Here is an 18,968-nt window from a genome sequence, read left to right as displayed (position 1 = left end):
CGCTGATACCGTTTTTATGGCTCAATCTTCCGCTTGCTCTTGGGTGTCTGTGTGTGTGCGCGATGTCGTTTGTCTTGTCACTGTGCTGTGAGTCCTTTTTTGGGTTCTGGGGTTTTTCTTCCTCCGAAACAAGACGAGCGATAGAATGAGATTTTTTTGTTGTTGGTACCAAATCTTAAACGTCCGCCGTCCGTCCGACACAGCGGTTGGAAAACTTAATTAGGTACAAAAGAAGCTTATTATGATTTAATGCTTGTTTGTTCGTTTTGTGTTCTTTTCAACTGAATGAATGGCGCTGTGTGAGACCAGCTTACGATGATGGATGGTGGGCGGTAGGAGTTAGGTGGTGGTGATGATGTTCGCCTCCAAAAGCATAATAAAGCGTTGAATACAATTATTGTGATTGAAGTCACAACAATCACATTTATAGAGCCATTTGACAGCATGGTTGGGCAGTAATTTTTCTAAAGCAAAACAAATGCGCACAAAGAAGGTACACTTTTGTTGACAAACTCAAACTCCATCTTTCGTCACATTAACTTCAAGCTCCTTTTTTCGTTCTGTTTCTTCGTCGCCATTTACAAATCCATGCTGCTACTAATCGCTTATCTCTCCTTCTTATGCTTTTTTTTTGTGCAAACATTAGACGAGAGACGATGCGATAAGAGCCTGCCCAACATGCACTTCACTTTCGATACACTTCATTTGTTTCACTTTCCGCGACGAAGTTTAAGGGCTCGAACTCCAACCGTTCCCCGTTCATTTACTGAGACACAACTTCATCATCATCAGCATCATGCCCATCCCCTGTGCTCATGGCCCGAATGAAGTGATTACCGTTTGATTGTTCCACCGCACTGGTGTTGCTTGCCGATCAAACAGCATCGCGTGGCCCATTGAATGTTTTCGCACCAGATTTGGGAAAAAAGGCACCCCGAATTGCGCCTGTATATCCCTGAACGAACGGAGGGGCTTTCCCTCGTACTCGTGCTGAAGGGTGGCCTGTTTTTTCCTTTAGGGGTGGGATTTTGTCGCACGCCTGCGGGCGGGCGGGTGTGTCTGTATGTGGTCGTGGTGTGAACAACAACAATTTGCTCGGTTGATTTCCATCGGTAAACGGTTGCGGTGTTGATGTCATAGGGTGGTATCGTGGCGAAGTTGTAAGGAAAACTCGGAAGGGATGGTGAGCTATCGCTGTGGAAAATCGTGAGCTTAGATAAACGTACCGCACCACCGGTGTCATAATTTCTTATTTATTTTTCACTTCAGAATCGTTCCCCTTTTCTGTTGGTGCCTTTTATCATTACCAGTTTATTATTTTAGTGTGTGTTAGTGCACTGTGTTTACGATCAAAAATGGTCAAAATTTAATAAAGTACATTTCTAGTACTTTTAGTAGAATAATGTAATAAAGTACATTTCTTACTTTTTTCAATTTTTTTTTATACACGGTAAAGTATGTTACTGTTTATTTTCTTTTAAATTTAAATAAAAAGTGAACGATTGATCGTAGACCCCTGTAACAAATATTCATAATTAAAAAAGTAATAAACCAATTGAAAGGACGCTGCGCTTCGAACCTTAAAACAGTAATGAAAACTCAGATCCGAATCGTAAACGAGTTTTAAAACTCTTTACGATTCGACACTCTCTACTCGAAACTCTCCAGCCACTCACTCAAAGTGAGTTTTATGATAACGACTCCTAAAGAGTTGAAAAAATTATTTGCGATTCGAATCCCAAATGAATTGCTAAAACTCTTTGAGATTCAAATCCTACTGCCGACTAGCAATTCACTCAGAGTAAGCTGCTATTATAACGATCTTCAAAAGAGTTGAAAAACTCTTTGCGATTGAAATCACAAACGAGTTGTTAACCGTCTTTGTGAAGAGTTTATTCAATTATACATGAATCATTTAAGAACTCTTACTATAACTTTTGTAGCATATCTGATATTTAGAGTCCACATATTATGGTACAATTTAGAATAGATTTTGGATCTGCTCCACTAGTTGGATCTACAATAAGGATCGCATTAAGATTTACAATACCCATAGCTTATGGTGAAAAGAGTGTAAAATCAGCAATAGAATTTTTTGTGTTCCAACGAACGGTCTAGGTTATAGAATTTTATTCCAGAATAAAGTTGAAAATAGTGTAGCACTTCTTGATGGTCTATTGCATCTAATTAGAGCTTGCCACCTTTTCTGACTTTCTTGGAAGAAGATAACCAAATACCAAATAGTATTGCAGAAAAGCAGGAGGGTTCTAATGTCAGCAGAAACTTACATGGAAGCCAAGGCCTTATTGTCTGATGGTTTGATCGTTGTAAAACTTGCATTCGAACCAGTTGTGTCGTCGATAGAAGACATTAACTCCTTTCCTCAGAAGCGATTGATTGAAGAATCTTTTATCCTTATCCTGAAAAAGTCTCCTAAGAAAGCCATATCCTTGGCTGTCACTTATTTTTAAAACAGCAAAATATCCTTTGCCATAAACCAAATGATTGGTTTAAATTAACCCGTAACAAAGTGCTGAAATTTTTGAGGAATGTTTCTTGAATGTAGGAGAGTATAGAAAAAAAAAGAAATGTTTCTAGTTTTGACCAGTTCAAACAAATGTAAATGCCCACTGTCTACATCACCCTATTCAAGTGTTTCAATTTGTTGCTTTCGTCCCCTTTTTGGCGATAAGTGGGCTTATGGCCTCGGAAGGGAAAAGTATGCTACCGCTCAGAGCACATTTGAGGAAATTAATTTTTACCATAACGGCTTGCCGTGATTAACTTTTGTTTTAAGTCGGCAAAAATTTCAAATTTCGATCCGCCCCAGGTTTACAAAGCTGTGTAGTCAAATTGCCAAGGCAAACAAACATTACTATCGAGTCGTCACCTTTCTCCACAAGATTTGCTCAAGGTGCAGATGATTGTTAGGCTACTGTTCGTACCACACACTACTGCCGTGGACGTGATTTGAATGCCGGGGGTCCAACTGCTACAGGAGATGTAAAACCTTTTCTCAAACCCAATCCTTGCACAACCCGGTCCCAGTGGTTCCAGTCGTTAGCTGAGTTGCGCTTCCGTTATCATTTGGCGACCGGAAGTGGGCCAAAAATGGGCTCTTTCTTTCCATAGCTTTTCTTTCACCGTGCCGTTCCATCGCCATCACATTAAGAGTCAATTCACGCATCAAACCAGCGCGTACACCTGTCCAAAAGGGGCATGCTGGTGTGGTGTGGGTGCATAACTCGCACGTACGCAAACGGATAACAATGAGTGTTAATAAAAGAAAACTCTCACCCTCATCCCCCTCCGTTCCCACGCGATCGACCGGGGGTTAGCTTTTGATTGATTTTTTATATTTAAATTTGCTTTGTTATTTACATGCCCAGGGTGCGATAGGTACAGCATCATCAGCCGTGTAAGGATGCTGATGATGATGGGGTTGTTTGTGACGAAATATTGCTGCGATACGATGCACGGTTTGTTTCGGATGAACGCGGTATCCTTTTTTTCCTCCTATGAGCCCATGTATCACAAAGAGAACTTGTGCGAAAGGTTTCGGAAGGGTTATGACTTCGTTGCCACCTTTTTGACAACACCGATCACGTACACGACTGTAACAAAGCAAATGATGGTCATCCGGTGAAAAGTCGTCGTTGCCTTTATGCGAGTGAATGGAAAAACTGTCGACCGACTATTGTACGCACAACAATGCACCGAGAGAGAGAGAGAGAGAGAGAGAGCAACAATTGATGAAACGAAGCGGAGCTTTGATTTGACATTTTCGTTGTTCGATGCCATTTTTGGAATTGTGATACGTTCCTTGGCTTTTTGTTTGCAAGTTATTTGATTTGATGAGGATATTCGTTGTCGAAAAAGTGACTAAAAGTGGATAAAGTTCAAAGGAACTCTTGCTTCTAACGCTGAACTAGGACTAGTTTTGTTAGATTTGGAGGATAAGCTAATGAAGTCCAAAACAGTCAGAATCGGACCATACACGGTACATCTTCAGATGAAAGGGAACAAACTTTACTGGCACACCTGCACCCTAGTCTATTGTTGAAAGGATCTGAGTTTACCACCGTACAAATAAAGAAAGATGGCTGCTTGGGAGAAAGATGGCGCGAGTCCTAAAGGTCATGGCATTGGTTTCGAACAAACATGATCTTCAAGACGGGAAATTGAATTGAATTGCCAGAATAATAACAGTCAATATCGTAGAATGGGCCTAAGTTAGAATAGCAATTCTAGTTCTCACTACGTGGTTGAATAGCATTGGAAGAACTTCTTCTGAACCTGTGTAGTAATAGGACACGGGTACTAAAAGAGATTTTTGGTGCAGAAGCGCATTCTTGATACTCCAAATAATTATCCTGATAAAGTAAGCTACAAGTTAGGGCATTTTGGTGACAGGACCGATCGTCGAGCAATAGAGTAAAGCTGTCAGAGAAACGTGTTGTGCAGAACGTACTTACCACTGATCAATGAACATTGTTCTGGGTTACTAGGAGGAGTTGTGATTATTAACATGAGCATAAGAAGTTGTTACAGTTAATTACATTAACTAAATTACCAGTTATTAGGGATATATTACCTGTCTAGCCATCACCGTGACTTCTAGCCGTACAAATCGAATTAGAGCGACCCACACTAAGCAGTGGATCAGAAGACAATCGATCTTTGGCCTCAAAAGTAAAAAGAGGACTTGCCATTTAGGACCTTAACTTTGAACATTTTTTTTTTAAATGGTAAATGAACATAAGAAGTCGATGCAGTTAATTCTTTGGGATACATTGCCTTATTTGCTTGTCTAGCCATCGCCGTGAATTTCTCTCATGGATTAAATATGAAGAGCGATTGTCTTCTGCTGAAGAGCGACCCAGACTAAGATGATTAAAAGAAGACAATTGCTCTTTTGCCTCAAAAATGATAATGAAGCTTAAATTTGGTCATTCTTTTAAAATGGTAATTCTTGAAAACGTAAAAAATATTTAAAGTCGATTTTGAAACGCCTGGTGGTGTGATGAAGCATTGAAGAAAGCATTCCACCGAACGAAGGTTTGGTAGAATAGCTCAATAGCTCGAGGAACTGCTGGATATGCAGGTAAGCAAAGAAATAGATGATCAGTTAAAAGAAAAAGAGTCCTAGAAAAAAAGAATTTGCGTGACCAAGTGAATATATTCTACCAACTTATCTCTAATACTCATCCTAGTATTGCCGAATCGAAGAGAGAGGATTAGTGTATTGCAATCCAAGATATTCCAGACATATTAGTTTCTCCACCTGATTCGTCAGAGTTGACTGTTAACGGCAGCAAGGACAATGGGTAATGTTCCACACGAGTAATATCTTTAACAAACGCAGATAGAGATGTATAGTTTTGATTTACTTAAAACTGTCTTTATTGGTAGTGTATAACACTAAACACTGACAAGAGAGCCTCTGCAATGGGTAAAGCCGACCGATGGTGACGCATTCCAGTGCCACCCATTGGCGTTACTTAAAACGTACAAAAATCGCGTGAGTTAACTAAACATACATAATAATAATAATAAGTAACAATTTTGATTAACCTTTGGACTGCCCGATGGATGTGTCCATTGTGTTGGGTCCGTCATCGTGCGGTATGACTTAAAATTCACTGGGCTAGTAGTAGTAGTGTAGTAGTGCTATAAATAAATTGAGCAACTTAATATGGGGAGTTTTCTTTTTTTGTTTTTGTTTGCTGAAGAAGATAATAAAGAAAACAACGAAACGGAACCATCCCACTTTTATTAAATGACAAACAAAACCTTTAAACCCGTCGCCATCGTAAATGAACCACGTGCGTGTCGTGTTGCATTCGGTGTGGTACGCTTTTGGCTCTTCTCGCGCTCTGCAGGAGAAGCAAAATGCGGTCAACTATGTGAGTATTTGCTTTCACTCGTTGATATGGTTTTGTTCGTCTACAACTCTGTCCTTATCACAATGTACACAATCCGTTATCGTTCCGCTTTTAAAAGTGTTTGTATGTGTGCCTGTGTGTCTATGTGTGTCTTACGTTAACGTAAAAGGGCCTGGGGGAGAGGCTTGGATTGAATAAGGGTTCAGCCCCATTTGCAGTTTGCTGTTCGCGTTAGTCATTTACCACTGTTCCTCCGGTTGCAATTGTTTCTTGCCTTTTCTCTGTTTGCTCTCGTAAAGGGTTGCTTTTTTTTTTTGTTTTGTTTGTGAGATGTTTGGACAGTGAGCTGTTGTTTCTTATTTACTCTAACGATACATATACAGATAAACAGCATTTTCCACATGCTTTTCTTTTTTGTGCTTTTTTCTTCCTGTCTTACATATTAACACCATGTCCGGAGCATGGAGCTATTACTTCATTTTTACATGTGCCTTTTTGGCGCCAATGAGATGGATGCAATTGCTTGCCGGACTGATTCGTCAGCCGGGTTCTGGTTTAATCTGGTTTGAAAAATAAACACTACCATCAAGAAAGTCTTACCAGACAGACAACGATTGATTGTGCGAGTGTACGCGGGTGGAAAGTGGATTAAACCGAGAAAGGATCCAGATTGTGCCGATTTATATTTAATAAATAACTTCTCCCTTGTCTCCTTCTCGTACTGCATTATCTGGCAGACTTTCCCACTTGGCACTCACACACATATCCTGTGATGAGGAAGGACTTATTGGACAACAAAAAAAATCTCTATTTTAGCACAGGCGTTGATATGACATAATGCGCCTTCCCGGGTTGCGATATGTATCTCCTTAGAGGGAATTTGAGAGAATTTGCTACCGTCAATTAGCTAAACATTAGGCTCGGCGCTGTAGCGCAGTGGCGTAGGTCAGATGATGTTGCTCGACTGGATGGGCGAGGGCGGTGTCATCGGGGACGGTGGCGACGTCTTTGGCGGTTTAATGTAAGACAGTGGGAGGGCGGCATGGGGAGGCACGGCATACGCGGACGGCACGACGGACGACAGCAGATGTGGTCCGTACAGGTTCCAGAACGCTTTCTGGTGCAGATCGTAGGCGAAGTGGTAGGACGGGAAGATGCCGGGCGGCAGCCCGACCGGTGTCGTCAGCTGCGTTGGGCTGAAGGATGTCCGGCCGACCGGGGACTGTGATTGCGGTGCCGGTTCCTTTACCGAGGGTGGACCGTTTCCGTTCGCATGGTTCGCTCCGTTCGGTGTGGGAGATTTGACCAACGGTTTCGGTTTCCTTCGCGGCCGGTACTTGTAGTCGGGATGCTCTTTCATGTGGAGGGCTCTGAAATGCACAAGAGCGGAAGGAAAAGAGAGTGTTGATGTTAACAAAAATTGATATTCAATTCGAAAAAAAAAATAGTAAAATGTTGCAGCTGAAGTAGTTCAAGATAACAATGATTTGATGCCATTAGCATGCGTTTTGTATTAGCGTTTTTTTCTTGAAAATTAACAGGAAAGTTATCGAGCAGACACGGCTCAAACAAATGTTGACATTGAATCAACACGTTGAGAACGGAACCTTAGGGTAGGGTTCGGGTCACACGCCTTCAGCCCCTGTGGCAGCCGGTGAAGGTAATTTCGTAATCGATAATTTTATATGTTTACCCACCCTGTGATACGGGTTCGAATCGATTCGGAGAATTCGATGAACCACTAGCGGTGGCAAAAGAGTGAGCACCATTGTGTTGTGCTGTTTTCCATACACACGCACACACACACATTTGCTCGTGATAAGAAAGAATGTTTAATACCGACGAACCGAATTCCAAGAAAGGGATATATCCGGCTTTTTTCTTAAAAATAAGAATCATATTCAAACATTGCCGAAAGAGGCACAAAATAACAATACGAGTTATGTCTTCGACTCGATCGGTTCATTAGCGCTTGTCCTCCATTTTCTTAGAAGATTTTTCTTCCTTTTTGTGTATTGTGGTTCTACCAACCCCAAGAAGTCTTGACCTGAGCCAAAAGTGATGATTTCCTTGAGTTAAGACATTTATAGCTGCATATTCAGTCCAACGTATTCGAGAGTGATCCAGTCAGGAATTGATAATGCTTCTTTCGTGTTAGCTGCTGTTACCAACAAGACCACTGGCCTAAACCCAATAATTGTTTACTAAAGGGCCTTAAATACCGTCTTATTGTTATGTATTTTTTTTAGTTTAAGTTTGGCTTATTTGTTCTATTTTTCAACTTGGATTTACGAATTATTTTGTGCATCTGAAAATTAAGAAATTGAATAGTCCGTTGGTTCGCAATATTATTATTTTAATATTGCAAACGAATTTATGTCTTTCAGTTTCTGCAACTAGAATGCATGTGCATGTAGAGTTTTAAAAATAAAAATCATCATTGCTTATGGGTTTAAAAGGTAGTTTTCTGCATTTAAAAAATTAACAAATGAACGCTGCTGTAGACAACCACTACAAACGTCCCTCGTTCAACGTAAGCCAAGTGCAGTTTAAATTGTAATTTGTCGTATTTTATGATGATTTTATTTATTTATTTATTTTAGTATGACTGCTCTATGCCGTATTGTCAAGATTTTATTTTAAATTTGCTACTTTGCTGCTTTTTTATTTTAAATAATAATGCTGCACAAGGTGCAAATCTATTTCCTTGTGCTTGTAAGATCTATGGCCTCTCAGCAGAAATTTTTTGAACCGAGTTTTCGTCATTAAAACTAAAAGGCAAATGTGGTCCAATGGCACAAGAGTGTCCATACCAAACTGAAATCCTGAGGATTAATTATTCCAAAAACTGCCTCTAAATGACAGGATCGTAGTGAGGACTGTCTATCAAACTATGTGTTTTTGGCAAGTCTGGCAAGCCATTCGATGCCCGGCGTGACTTAGAAGGAAGTTTAGCCAAAATGAAGAAGAAGGCGTATAAATTAAAGTTAAGAAAATAAGGATAACTGGTCAAAACCTCTCTGAACTGAAGGACAGTTGTGGTGAAGAAAAAAAATTGGATTGCACCATTGTCACCGGAAACCTTAAATAGAACCTCTTTTCATATCAATGGGTGCAAGCCGTTTTGCGTTTAGTACTTCAAAAAGCTTTAAAATTATGAGGGAACAGTAATGAATGTTGTCAAAAGCTCGAAACGTTCTTGAATCGATTGAATCAGAGCGTAGCTCTGAATATGCTCTAAATAACAAACGTTTGACAGGACACATAAAAACAAATGTCAAAATACAACCTCACTAACTAGGTCGTCCCCACAAGCAATACCTTCTAAATAAAAGTGTCAAACAAATTACTGCTACTGTCGCCGGGAGGTCAATTCGACTATCTTTCGGAAACGTGTGTGCAACCCGGATAATCCCAACAAAAATAATCAAAAATAAATGATTGCTACTCCCGCACACCGATTCAATTGTTCGCTTCGTTTTATGTCAAACACCCACCCACCCACACACGCACGGAGTTGACGTTAGAAGCGACCAAATTGCTGGTGAGGTTTTATGAACAAGCGGCTAAAAACGGTAGTCATCACCGAATCGCGCGGTGACTACACGAACAACTTCGCGGATAACAATGCGTAACAATTGCGCTATTAATTGCGCACGGAATAAAAAGGCTGTGTACAAATAGAATGAAATAATACACACCCACAAACGTCCTGTATGCGTGCGTGTAGTTTCCCTTCTGAAAGGCATATAAAGAGTTGGAAGGCGATTCGTCGTCGAATTAAAAAAAAAAAAGGAGAAAAAAATCCTTCCGCCTACAATTTTGCCCACCCACGAGGACGTACAGCCTCGTGGAGGTTGGTGCGAAGGGATGCTACAAAGTGCGACGGATTATGACACGGTTTTGGATACACGCATGCAACCCCTTACCACTCGCCCCGTGCTGTTCCACCCATCCGTCAATTGGGGGCGGGGGTAAATTAATTTGATCCTGTTTTTCATTATTTCATCGAGCGTACCATTTGTTCGCTCATTATGCTACTTTTGTTACGCTTCGCCAACGATTGTTTCCTCTTTTTTTTTTGGGAGGTTTGTTCCCTGTTGTTCAACTCTTGGTGGATGTGATTTTTGATTGCCGTTTCGTACCCGGTTAACCGGAATAAGCAGAAGATAGGTATGGAGTGTGGGTTTCGTTCCGTTTTACACTCTTATTGGCAGACAATTTGACGTATTACTGCTGTAGAGGATGGTAGTAATAATGTTTTCGTTGGTTGATGCTGAATGGGTGTGTAACGTGCTATGTAAGGCGCACTCAGATTTATGATTCACTGCCGAAGTAAAGCAGATTTCAATATGGAGATTTTAATCCGTAAAATTGAGTTGAAATCCCATCGGCGAATAAAATCGTGCGGAGTAAATGTTATCTCTGTGCTGTGAAATCCCTTTTGTGGAAAAGATTTTGAGTGCTGTTCGACACGCCATACTAAAGTTGCTGGATCGCTGACCGGTAGTGGAACTGACAGTGATGCCAGTCCTTACACTGTAGGACCGAGGTTCAAATCCCATCCGGGTCGTTTCTCGCTAGTAAAAATCGACTATTGAACTGCGTGGAATCAATCAGTCTTGCAAGTCATTGGCTTGCAAGACTGCATTGGTCTGTCATTGGTCTTGCAAGATGGCCGACATAACCAAGCCCTGGACTATAAAAAACCCTAATTTTCTATGTCAGGATTCAAATATATCAGGATCTGTATCAGTAATAAAAAAAACCCCAATTTTCTATATTCTAGGTTGTGGATGTTCTATTTTAACATATGTTTTTAGGGTGATGACCTTGATCGTCATACATAATTGCGATTTTTTTTGTTGCGGCTTTAAAACTGTTAGAAGTTAACTCAAAACACTAGAACTTTGTGACTGTTTAGTAGAATGGTGTGTGTTTGATGCACGCTTTTTAACGGCTTAGAAGGTACTCGATCATCTTGAAGAAAGATGTATAAAATTCTCGAAAAAGTTGGACTTTTGACGTCTTTTAAAACTCCAACTAACTAAGGTCAAAAGTGAGTTTCGACAGCAACATAGATGTTGAGGCACGTTATCGTTACATTAGTCTTCGTACACTCGCTTACACATCTGCAACATCGACTCTGTCCAAAAGTGTGGAGTTTCTTTGAGCCGCGCTCGAGAGCAAGGATCTCAGGAGGATTTTCGGTTCCATATGCGCTTAAGATGATGAATTCTATTCTTGTGATTTATCCCAGGTTGTAAACTCGTTTTAGGTGGACACATCATATGGAGATATCCTAGATGTTTAAGTTACTTTGTTTGAAATTGAGATAAATCCATCAGATTCTTCTCTTTGCTCTTCGCGTAACGACCTGCTAGGTCATCCCGAATATAGTTGAATGTATTTTGAAAGTCAGTCCTCATTATGGGGGTACGGTCCAGAGCTCATGATCGATATCATGTATCAAGAAGTCTAGTAATCAATTCGATGGCCGGCGTTACCCCCGAGAGGTCGTTAAGTCAAGAACTATAAGATGATCGGTCGCCCTTTAATTAAATTATCAGCTGAGGTCCAAGATAATGTGTAAGAAATTATTATTACAACTAGTCCCGTGATGTCGAGATTTGTCCTCTCCATATTTCTTCATCTCACGAAATGTTTACGTACACAATGTCCTTATGCTCCATCCCGACCGTAGGACTGTAGCTTCCATTCTGGGAATATCCCGGATGTCCAAGGAAATATATCCTTTCCGGACAGGAAATGGTGCCCGTAATTAAGAGAATGAAACGACTTAATTACTTTCCGCAGCTCATCCTGTTGTCCACTAAATGACCACTAGAAGACACCTTCTCGGGGATAATTCTCAACTGCCCAGACATTTGCTGTTTGTTATTATTAATGGATGGAATTTGTCGCTTGAGAAATGAGTGACAATGTTGGCATACCATTTGCCAGATGCATCAGATGCGATGCAAAGCTTTCATTTTTGCTCTTGCTTTTATTAATCGATTCCGGTTTCTAATCATCGTCCACTGTTTGCTAAATTGTTTGAGCAATGTGATGCACAGCTGATGCATTGTGCGGCCCGTGTAGAAAGGATTCATTATTTGCCTCTGAGTAAGTGTTAACACACACCCATTGCGTGGCACTGACAAGGCCTTCAATCCTGATGCAATTCCGATGCATTTCATCGAATTGTTGACGTCAGTCGAATGCTGCCAGCAGACTAGGGACTGGACGGGACGGAATGCTAAGCTCTCACTGGCGTGCAGTTCAGGCTGCAAGCTGAAACAAATGAATCGTCGATAAAGGACGAAAATTACTGCCGTTTTTGTGTGTAGTGAGCAGCAGCAAGTGCCCCTACGTGGTAACTTCGTCTAGCGCTTGAATGAACGGTTGAATACGACACCACAACTTTTGCAACTTCAGATGCGTTTGTTTTGCTCTATTGTGTGTTATGGGGCGTGTGTGTGTGTATGGCTTAAATGTTCTCATCGGGGGTGGCTGTTGTTGTGTTTCAATTTTAAGCCCATTGTACTCGGTCTGACACCACCAGTGTGCTCTCCACCTCAAAAAGGCAAACAATCAAGTTGGCAACGAGCTGCTACCGAAACAGGGAACTATGCTTCTGTCCTGGCTTCAGCGTTCAGCAATTGGTGCCTCGTGCGAACGAGCGAGATTGTTGATACTTTGAGCCGTCGGGGCAGATGTGACGAGGCATGGTGTTTGCTGATTTCTTTCGGACGATACTGGGTCTTGATTACATTAACCTTAGGCAGGTTCGTCAAGCCGTATCATTCAAACATTGTGTCCACCAGCGGCTCGAAAAATGAATGAAAAGAATAATGAAGTGAGAGAGCAAAAGGCTGTGAGCGTGAAAGGACATTTTATTTAATTTTCCTCCCGCTTTTCTGTAACGATCATCGGGAAAAGAAAAACAGAAACAGATAAAAGACACTCACTGGCCACTAGAGCAAATAAACAATTCTTCTATTCTTATACATTCAGCCAGCCGTACACACGTGTGGCTTACATGGACGCGGATAAGCTGGTACGTTCTTGCCGCCAAGCAAACGCAAACACATCTGGAGTGTCCTTCCGAGCAGAACTGTCTCTTCTTCTGCAAGGGAACGCTTCTGCAAGACACTGAACTAGATGAAAACGGTAAAATAATACACTAAAATTTATTAGTTTCGGAGTTCATTTTTTTCTCGTCTCGCTCTCTGTTTGACTCTGCCATCGTTGTCTGCAACGTTTGACCATGTGAAAGGAAGTCCTTAAGATACTCCCTCCGTCTCACACACGCTATTATGATGGTGCTGTATCAAGTGGCAAGTAAATTACAATGCAGCCGAAAGCATTGAACATGGACGGGACACAAGGGAGAGAAGAACAATCTAGCAAAAGAATAGACCGCATGCTTGAGGAGAATATGGATTTGCCTTCAAGGACTCATGTTACACCGAACTAATTTAGAGCTCATGTTTTGCGCGCGCGCACATACACACACGCACACTCGAGATATTGAGGTTTAATGCGTTTTTGGTTGTGTTTCCTTTTTTGTTGTTACTGCGCATTGTCACTTTATGGTGGGATGGTTTGGTCCTAATGTTCTTTTTTTTTAATGAGTTTAAGAACAAGACACAACCATATCGCAGAAGATAAACCGTAGCTGCTTGAGGTGAAAGAGATAAAGCAAGATGGAGGCTAAGGACGTATAACTCACTTCAACCACACATTGAATAATATTTATCGCAACAATACTCAATCGGATAATATTATGATCAAGCCTTTATTGTTGATGGAACTCGGAATTCCTAACGCACGCTATTAAAGACTGTGAAAAACAAATTCCCTTCAGCTGCGTGCTGCTTCCACAACGCTAGCGAGGCAGATATTTTTGCAAATAATAGAGATGACATTTTGCGATACGGTTTGCCAGTTTTTCGGTGTCATATCTGATAAGGCGAGCGCGTTCGCCGGAATAGCTCACACCCCAGAAATAGCAAACTCTCGCACAACTTCCTCGTGTCACGCATGCAACCACGTGCAGAAGGTGCAAAGATTCCAACCAAAATAAGCGGGAAGATCGTAACGGAACTACGGATGTCAACCACAAGAGACGTAGTCACGCAACGTTCACCTTCGTCAACAGCACAAAATCCGCTTATCAGTCACACGTTGTTGGCAAAACGCGGTGTTGGTCGACCGTTTGCTGTTGATAGCTGCTTTACCACCGATGGTGGGGCGGGCGGGGGTGGGGTTTTTAGCTTTTTCCGGAGTGATTTGCAACGTTTCAGTTGCCGGGGTATGTTTGTTGTGGTATTTTTGTTTCGTGCAATTGCTTTTATTCGTTCAATGTGACGGTTTTTTTGAAATGTTTTGATGTTGGTTGAAATTAAAAATGGTTATTTTGAAATTCTCCAATAGACTACAATTGTAATTTTGTGTTATAATTTGTTGTCAGTTGTTCGTATAGCCTTTTTGAACAGTTTATAAATATTTCAGATGGATCAATTGCTTTGAAGGTTTCTTGGTCTGTCAACTGTCAACTTAAAACTGTAAAGCTGCTGATCAAATAACCAAATAGACGCGTAACCAGTTAATGATTGTAGAAAGATGCCTCAAAGACAATCATATTGCAAATATAACTACTGTTTACTGTTTTGTTTGAATTTCAGTCAGTTCTCGGCTAACGTAGAACTGAAGTCATACGGAGATGAGCCTTAACTTTTATACAAAAAAAGGAAAATTTCGGCTAAAGAGTAATATAGGCCCTCAAGTTGCACGCAGCAAACTCAAATGCAAGCTCCACAGTCGTTTGTGAACATGGCTGAATAGGACATATTGAAAATATTAAAACTATTGGTTTACAAAATCCAAAAAAAATCTTATTTTAACTAGTTTAAATAAAATTTTAGAAATTCAGTCAATTTTCTACTCAAATCATGTTTGAATATTTTTTTCTCCGTATATTGAGCCATTTATATAAAAAAACATGGCTCACTATAGAATTATTTCAATTACAGTATGAACTGTCTCGTTTAAATGATGAAATAAGTTAGTGAAATGTTTTTGATAAATAAGTCTTATACATAAGCTAGTTTTTTCGACACTTAACAATATTTTCAAATAACTTTCCTCCTTTTAATAATGATTTATTTAAATAATATTTTTATGTCCTACGCATAATGGTCACAATCTACCGTGATTTTTCACTCAAGCTTGCATGAGATGAATCACGTACAACTTGAGGGCCTTTATTACTCTTTAGCCAAAATTTCTACTCTAAACTATTTTTAAATATGTGTGAATCCTTCGATTTTTTAATGTTTTTAAATCTTTTTCTATTTCTAATGCAAATAAAAACTCGATCTCTTAAAACGAAGTGCAAGCATTGCGTCAGGCAGTGATCGAGATACGCGTGGTTTTCTGGCTCGTAGATTCCCACCAATGTTTAAATATTTGTCAACCTGTTTTTAAAACAGCAACAGAACTAGATTTCTTAATTATCCAGTGTTTTTGCTGAGGTTATCCAGTGTTTCTCAGGTCACAAAACAAGTGTCTTCATGTTTAAAACAATCCGCGATTTTGACAGAACGAACCATCCGAATAATTTGCGTCTTTTTATTGTTCAATCTAAAATCACATATTGTTTTAAACATCGAGACACTGGTTTCATGACCTGAGAAATACTGCAATAAACACAAATTAAAAATATAAATAGCCTATCAGCCCCTACATCGGTTTGGCTAATAAGCTATGATGCTCCATCGTTTTCAAAGCGCTAAGACAGTTACGGCTTCAAATTTAATTAAAAAAATTCACTGCAAACCGGTCAAAAACTTCCATAAGGCATCATTAATATTTCTAAACTCTAGTCATCTGTTCCTTCTCGACCCAAAATTAAAAATGTCATATGCTTGTACCTCTGTATGATTTTGATGAATTAATAAAACAGTCAACATAAGATCACTCAGCTTAAAAACTACCATCTTCTGACTGAGGTAAAAGGGTACAAAATTGGATCAATCCTTCCAACAGATGCAAAAGTGTCATTTGTCACGAGTGTGTCTTTACGGGTCCCCATGCACCGTTCAGTCAAACAGTAAGCAATCACATAAAAGCAACTTCAAATCCCTTCTTGACCATCCCATTCATCGCCCTCCCTCCGGTTTTTTTTTTTTTTGGTCACATTTTTGTCACTTCACATGCACAACAACAGCCGAATGCAAATTATTGGTTGTAAGGACAAGAAGAGTCCTTCAGGCAGGATGAAACTCAGCAGGATGTTTAGCTTTCCTAACAATCGAAACTGTCATCCGACGGGGGTTCGTCGTCGGTTGAAGTCGTAAATATTTAAAAAAAAAAGCGACAGCGTATGTCACGCGAGTCGAGATTTCCGTTGCCACTATCAGGTCTCGGTCTCGGTTTCGGTAGAATGTTAGCATAAATTGTTCCAGATTTTCGTGTTTTTTTTTATCTTCCCTCTCTTGCCTTGTTTGCTGTGCTTCACGCCGACAGACCGCTGTCGAAAGGATCGCCATCAACCCAAAAAAAAAAACCGAGCACACATGGTTTTATTATGCTGTTTGTTTTGGTGTTCTCATCGCCCAGAATACAACAGCCTCTCCGTTTTGAAGGATGTGCTTTTACTCCTCACAACCGATGCACTTTCACAGCAGCATCGATGTAGAAGGAGAAATTAGTCCCATTCTTGTGCCGCACTCTTTGAAGTAATTGTACTTTAGGGAGGGGAAGGGGGGGGGGGGTGTTTCCCTCCCAATCCAGATATTACATTTTGCTTCGATTAAAATGTTGTATCCACCAGCAAGCGATTGTTTCTGGCGTTTCTGTTTTTGCTTGGCCTGCGGTCTTCAAACCAGGCTTAACAAACAACATCTGGTTTCGATTGGCCAAATCCATCGCGCACAAGAGACGACGAGACGTGGGTTTTGTAATTTTTTTTTCCTGCTGTTGGTGGCTACAATCTGGCTTTGGGGGTGATGTGGAGCGTTCTAGATTTGAAAGACAAATCGTCAAACCAGCTGTGTACAGATTGTAATATTCTGGAACAGCTCTTGTGTTCCCATTTTTTCGCGACAAATGTACTATTGTATGAACTCATTTTTGCGTGACATTGAATCGTACCGGCGCTTTACGTAATGTTTAACCAGTAATGGGCTGTTGTACTTCACGTGCACAGCACATGAATACTGGGAATTATGAAATGGGAACTGTATCTTGCGGTTATAATTGATATTGGATCAAGTTTTTGTTCCTTCAAGGGCGATCTTTTTTTGATTTTCTTATATATTATTTATCAAATGAAAATAAATTTTGGTCTGGTTTGAAGAACTGAAGTTTACAAATTTACAAATACACAACCTTAATATTTTTTCATGTTTTGGGAATCAATGTAACTCATCGAAATAATTAACAAATTTGTGGTGGCTACAGAGCTTTTTTTTTCTTAATATTTAGCTAATGAAAAACAGTTCTTCAAGTGTCAGAAAAATGTTTAAATTGTACATAATTATCTAATAAATCGATTTCGTTTCAGCTATCGCAAGAAACTTTCAAGTTTTTTGAAGAAAATATATCATGTTCAACAGATCCCACGATTAATGTCTTACAAAGCCACATAAATCACGGCTGTAGCTTGCATATAAATTTAAAAGACGCTTCAAATAAAATAGTTTTTGATTTAGAATAACTCAGGTTTAATAGTGACGATGAAAACATTGAACTTGAATACAAGAAAACTATAAAATATGCTAATTTTTACATGTGAAAAACTACTTCAGCGAAAACAGAGCAGTTAATTGACGATAAGGAACATGGATTCAAAATTAGGGTTTATTTTCGATAGTGAACGTTGCACTGTTCTGGATTGTTTTCCCCATTCATAAATTACTCCAATGGGGACAAGGTTTCGCGGTTCCTTATTGCCCTTTTTGATTATTAGTAACCAATCAACCGGTGCAAACCAAATCGAAACTAAATTATCTTTATTGATCCATAATTTGGCGTCCGCAGTAATCTTCCTCCCAGCCAATAATCGTGGAAATTATTAAACTCCAAACTACAATGAAAGCATTACGACCTGTTACAGGCTTACGACAACGACTGCGGTATCAGCTTATTAGCAGGCTCACGGAAGCTTACCTCATGCAGAAGAGAGCTGACGAAAAAAAAAAAAAAGATCAATTGTGTCCCAAGGGCATTAAAATCATGTGTTAAAAATTGTAACAGCACGTTTATGATAAGCTCGCTGGAGCTGGATCGAAAGCCAAATTGGGAAGTTTAGCCGGCAGACCCTTATCACTCTCTAACTGTCTTCATACCTCTCACATACCAGCCCCGCATCGCCAATCTAATGCACAAAGGCAAAGGTACGTGTTGGGCAAACAACCGGCATGACTCAGGACGTGATGGTTTGCGCAATTTTTTGGTTCGATTTCTGTATTCAGGTACGAGTTATTTACGACTCGTCACCCCGGTTCCTTCCCTTGCGTATGGTTCAGCAATTCGCCTCCTCATGATGATACGTTCGATCGCCGACATGACCCGACGGAAATGCTTACCTTAACCGTTTGGCTTCGTCGATGAAGGGCCGCTTTTCGCCCTCGGTTAGCAGCTTCCATTGGGCGCCGAGATTTTTGGAAATCTCCGAATTGTGCATTTTGGGATTGTCCTGGGCCATTTTGCGCCGCTGACCGCGAGACCACACCATGAACGCGTTCATCGGCCGCTTGATGTGTTCGCTCGCAGGGCTGTGATTTTTCGACGTCGTCATGTCCATTGTGCTGGCAGGTTGTTGTGCTGGGGTGCTTTTTTTTTTTATTCAGTTTACTGTTTAAACACACCTTAAGATCCGGCTATTTGCTGGGTTATTCTCTTTCAAACACACACATACACACGAGGCGAAAGATAACGCCTTTTATTAAATTTGTTACAAAATCTCGAACACAAAGCTCAAAGCTCTCCGGTGAAGGTTTGCCCGGTGCTGTTATCGCGGGTCTCTCTTATCACGCGTGTTACTATCGTGTTTTAATTGTTTCTAGCAATGGC

The 18,968-nt window shown here is 40.4% G+C and overlaps 1 protein-coding gene across 1 annotated transcript; it reads right to left on the bottom strand.

Moving 5' to 3' along the window:
• Positions 1–6,784: 6,784 nt before the first annotated feature.
• Positions 6,785–18,705, bottom strand: LOC126568483 (transcription factor Sox-2-like). Its single transcript, XM_050224968.1, has 2 exons — positions 18,482–18,705; positions 6,785–7,255 (listed from the first exon to the last, which is right to left on the bottom strand). The coding sequence occupies exons 1-2, from the start codon at positions 18,697–18,699 to the stop codon at positions 6,832–6,834; spliced, it is 642 nt and encodes a 213-aa protein (XP_050080925.1). The 5' UTR covers positions 18,700–18,705; the 3' UTR covers positions 6,785–6,831.
• Positions 18,706–18,968: the final 263 nt, after the last annotated feature.

This window comes from Anopheles maculipalpis, chromosome 2RL (genome assembly GCF_943734695.1).
Source record: "Anopheles maculipalpis chromosome 2RL, idAnoMacuDA_375_x, whole genome shotgun sequence".
Taxonomy (NCBI): Eukaryota; Metazoa; Arthropoda; class Insecta; order Diptera; family Culicidae; genus Anopheles; species Anopheles maculipalpis.
Note: the sequence above shows the minus strand (reverse complement) of the source record. Positions and strands in the feature narration are given on the sequence as shown.

Coding starts and splice junctions, on each gene's coding strand:
- LOC126568483 (XM_050224968.1), bottom strand. CDS start 18,699: ATGGACATGACGACGTCGAAAAATCACAGCCCTGCGAGCGAACACATC. Junction 7,256..18,481: donor GACGAAGCCAAACGGTTAAG/GTAAGCATTTCC, acceptor TGTGCATTTCAG/AGCCCTCCACATGAAAGAGC.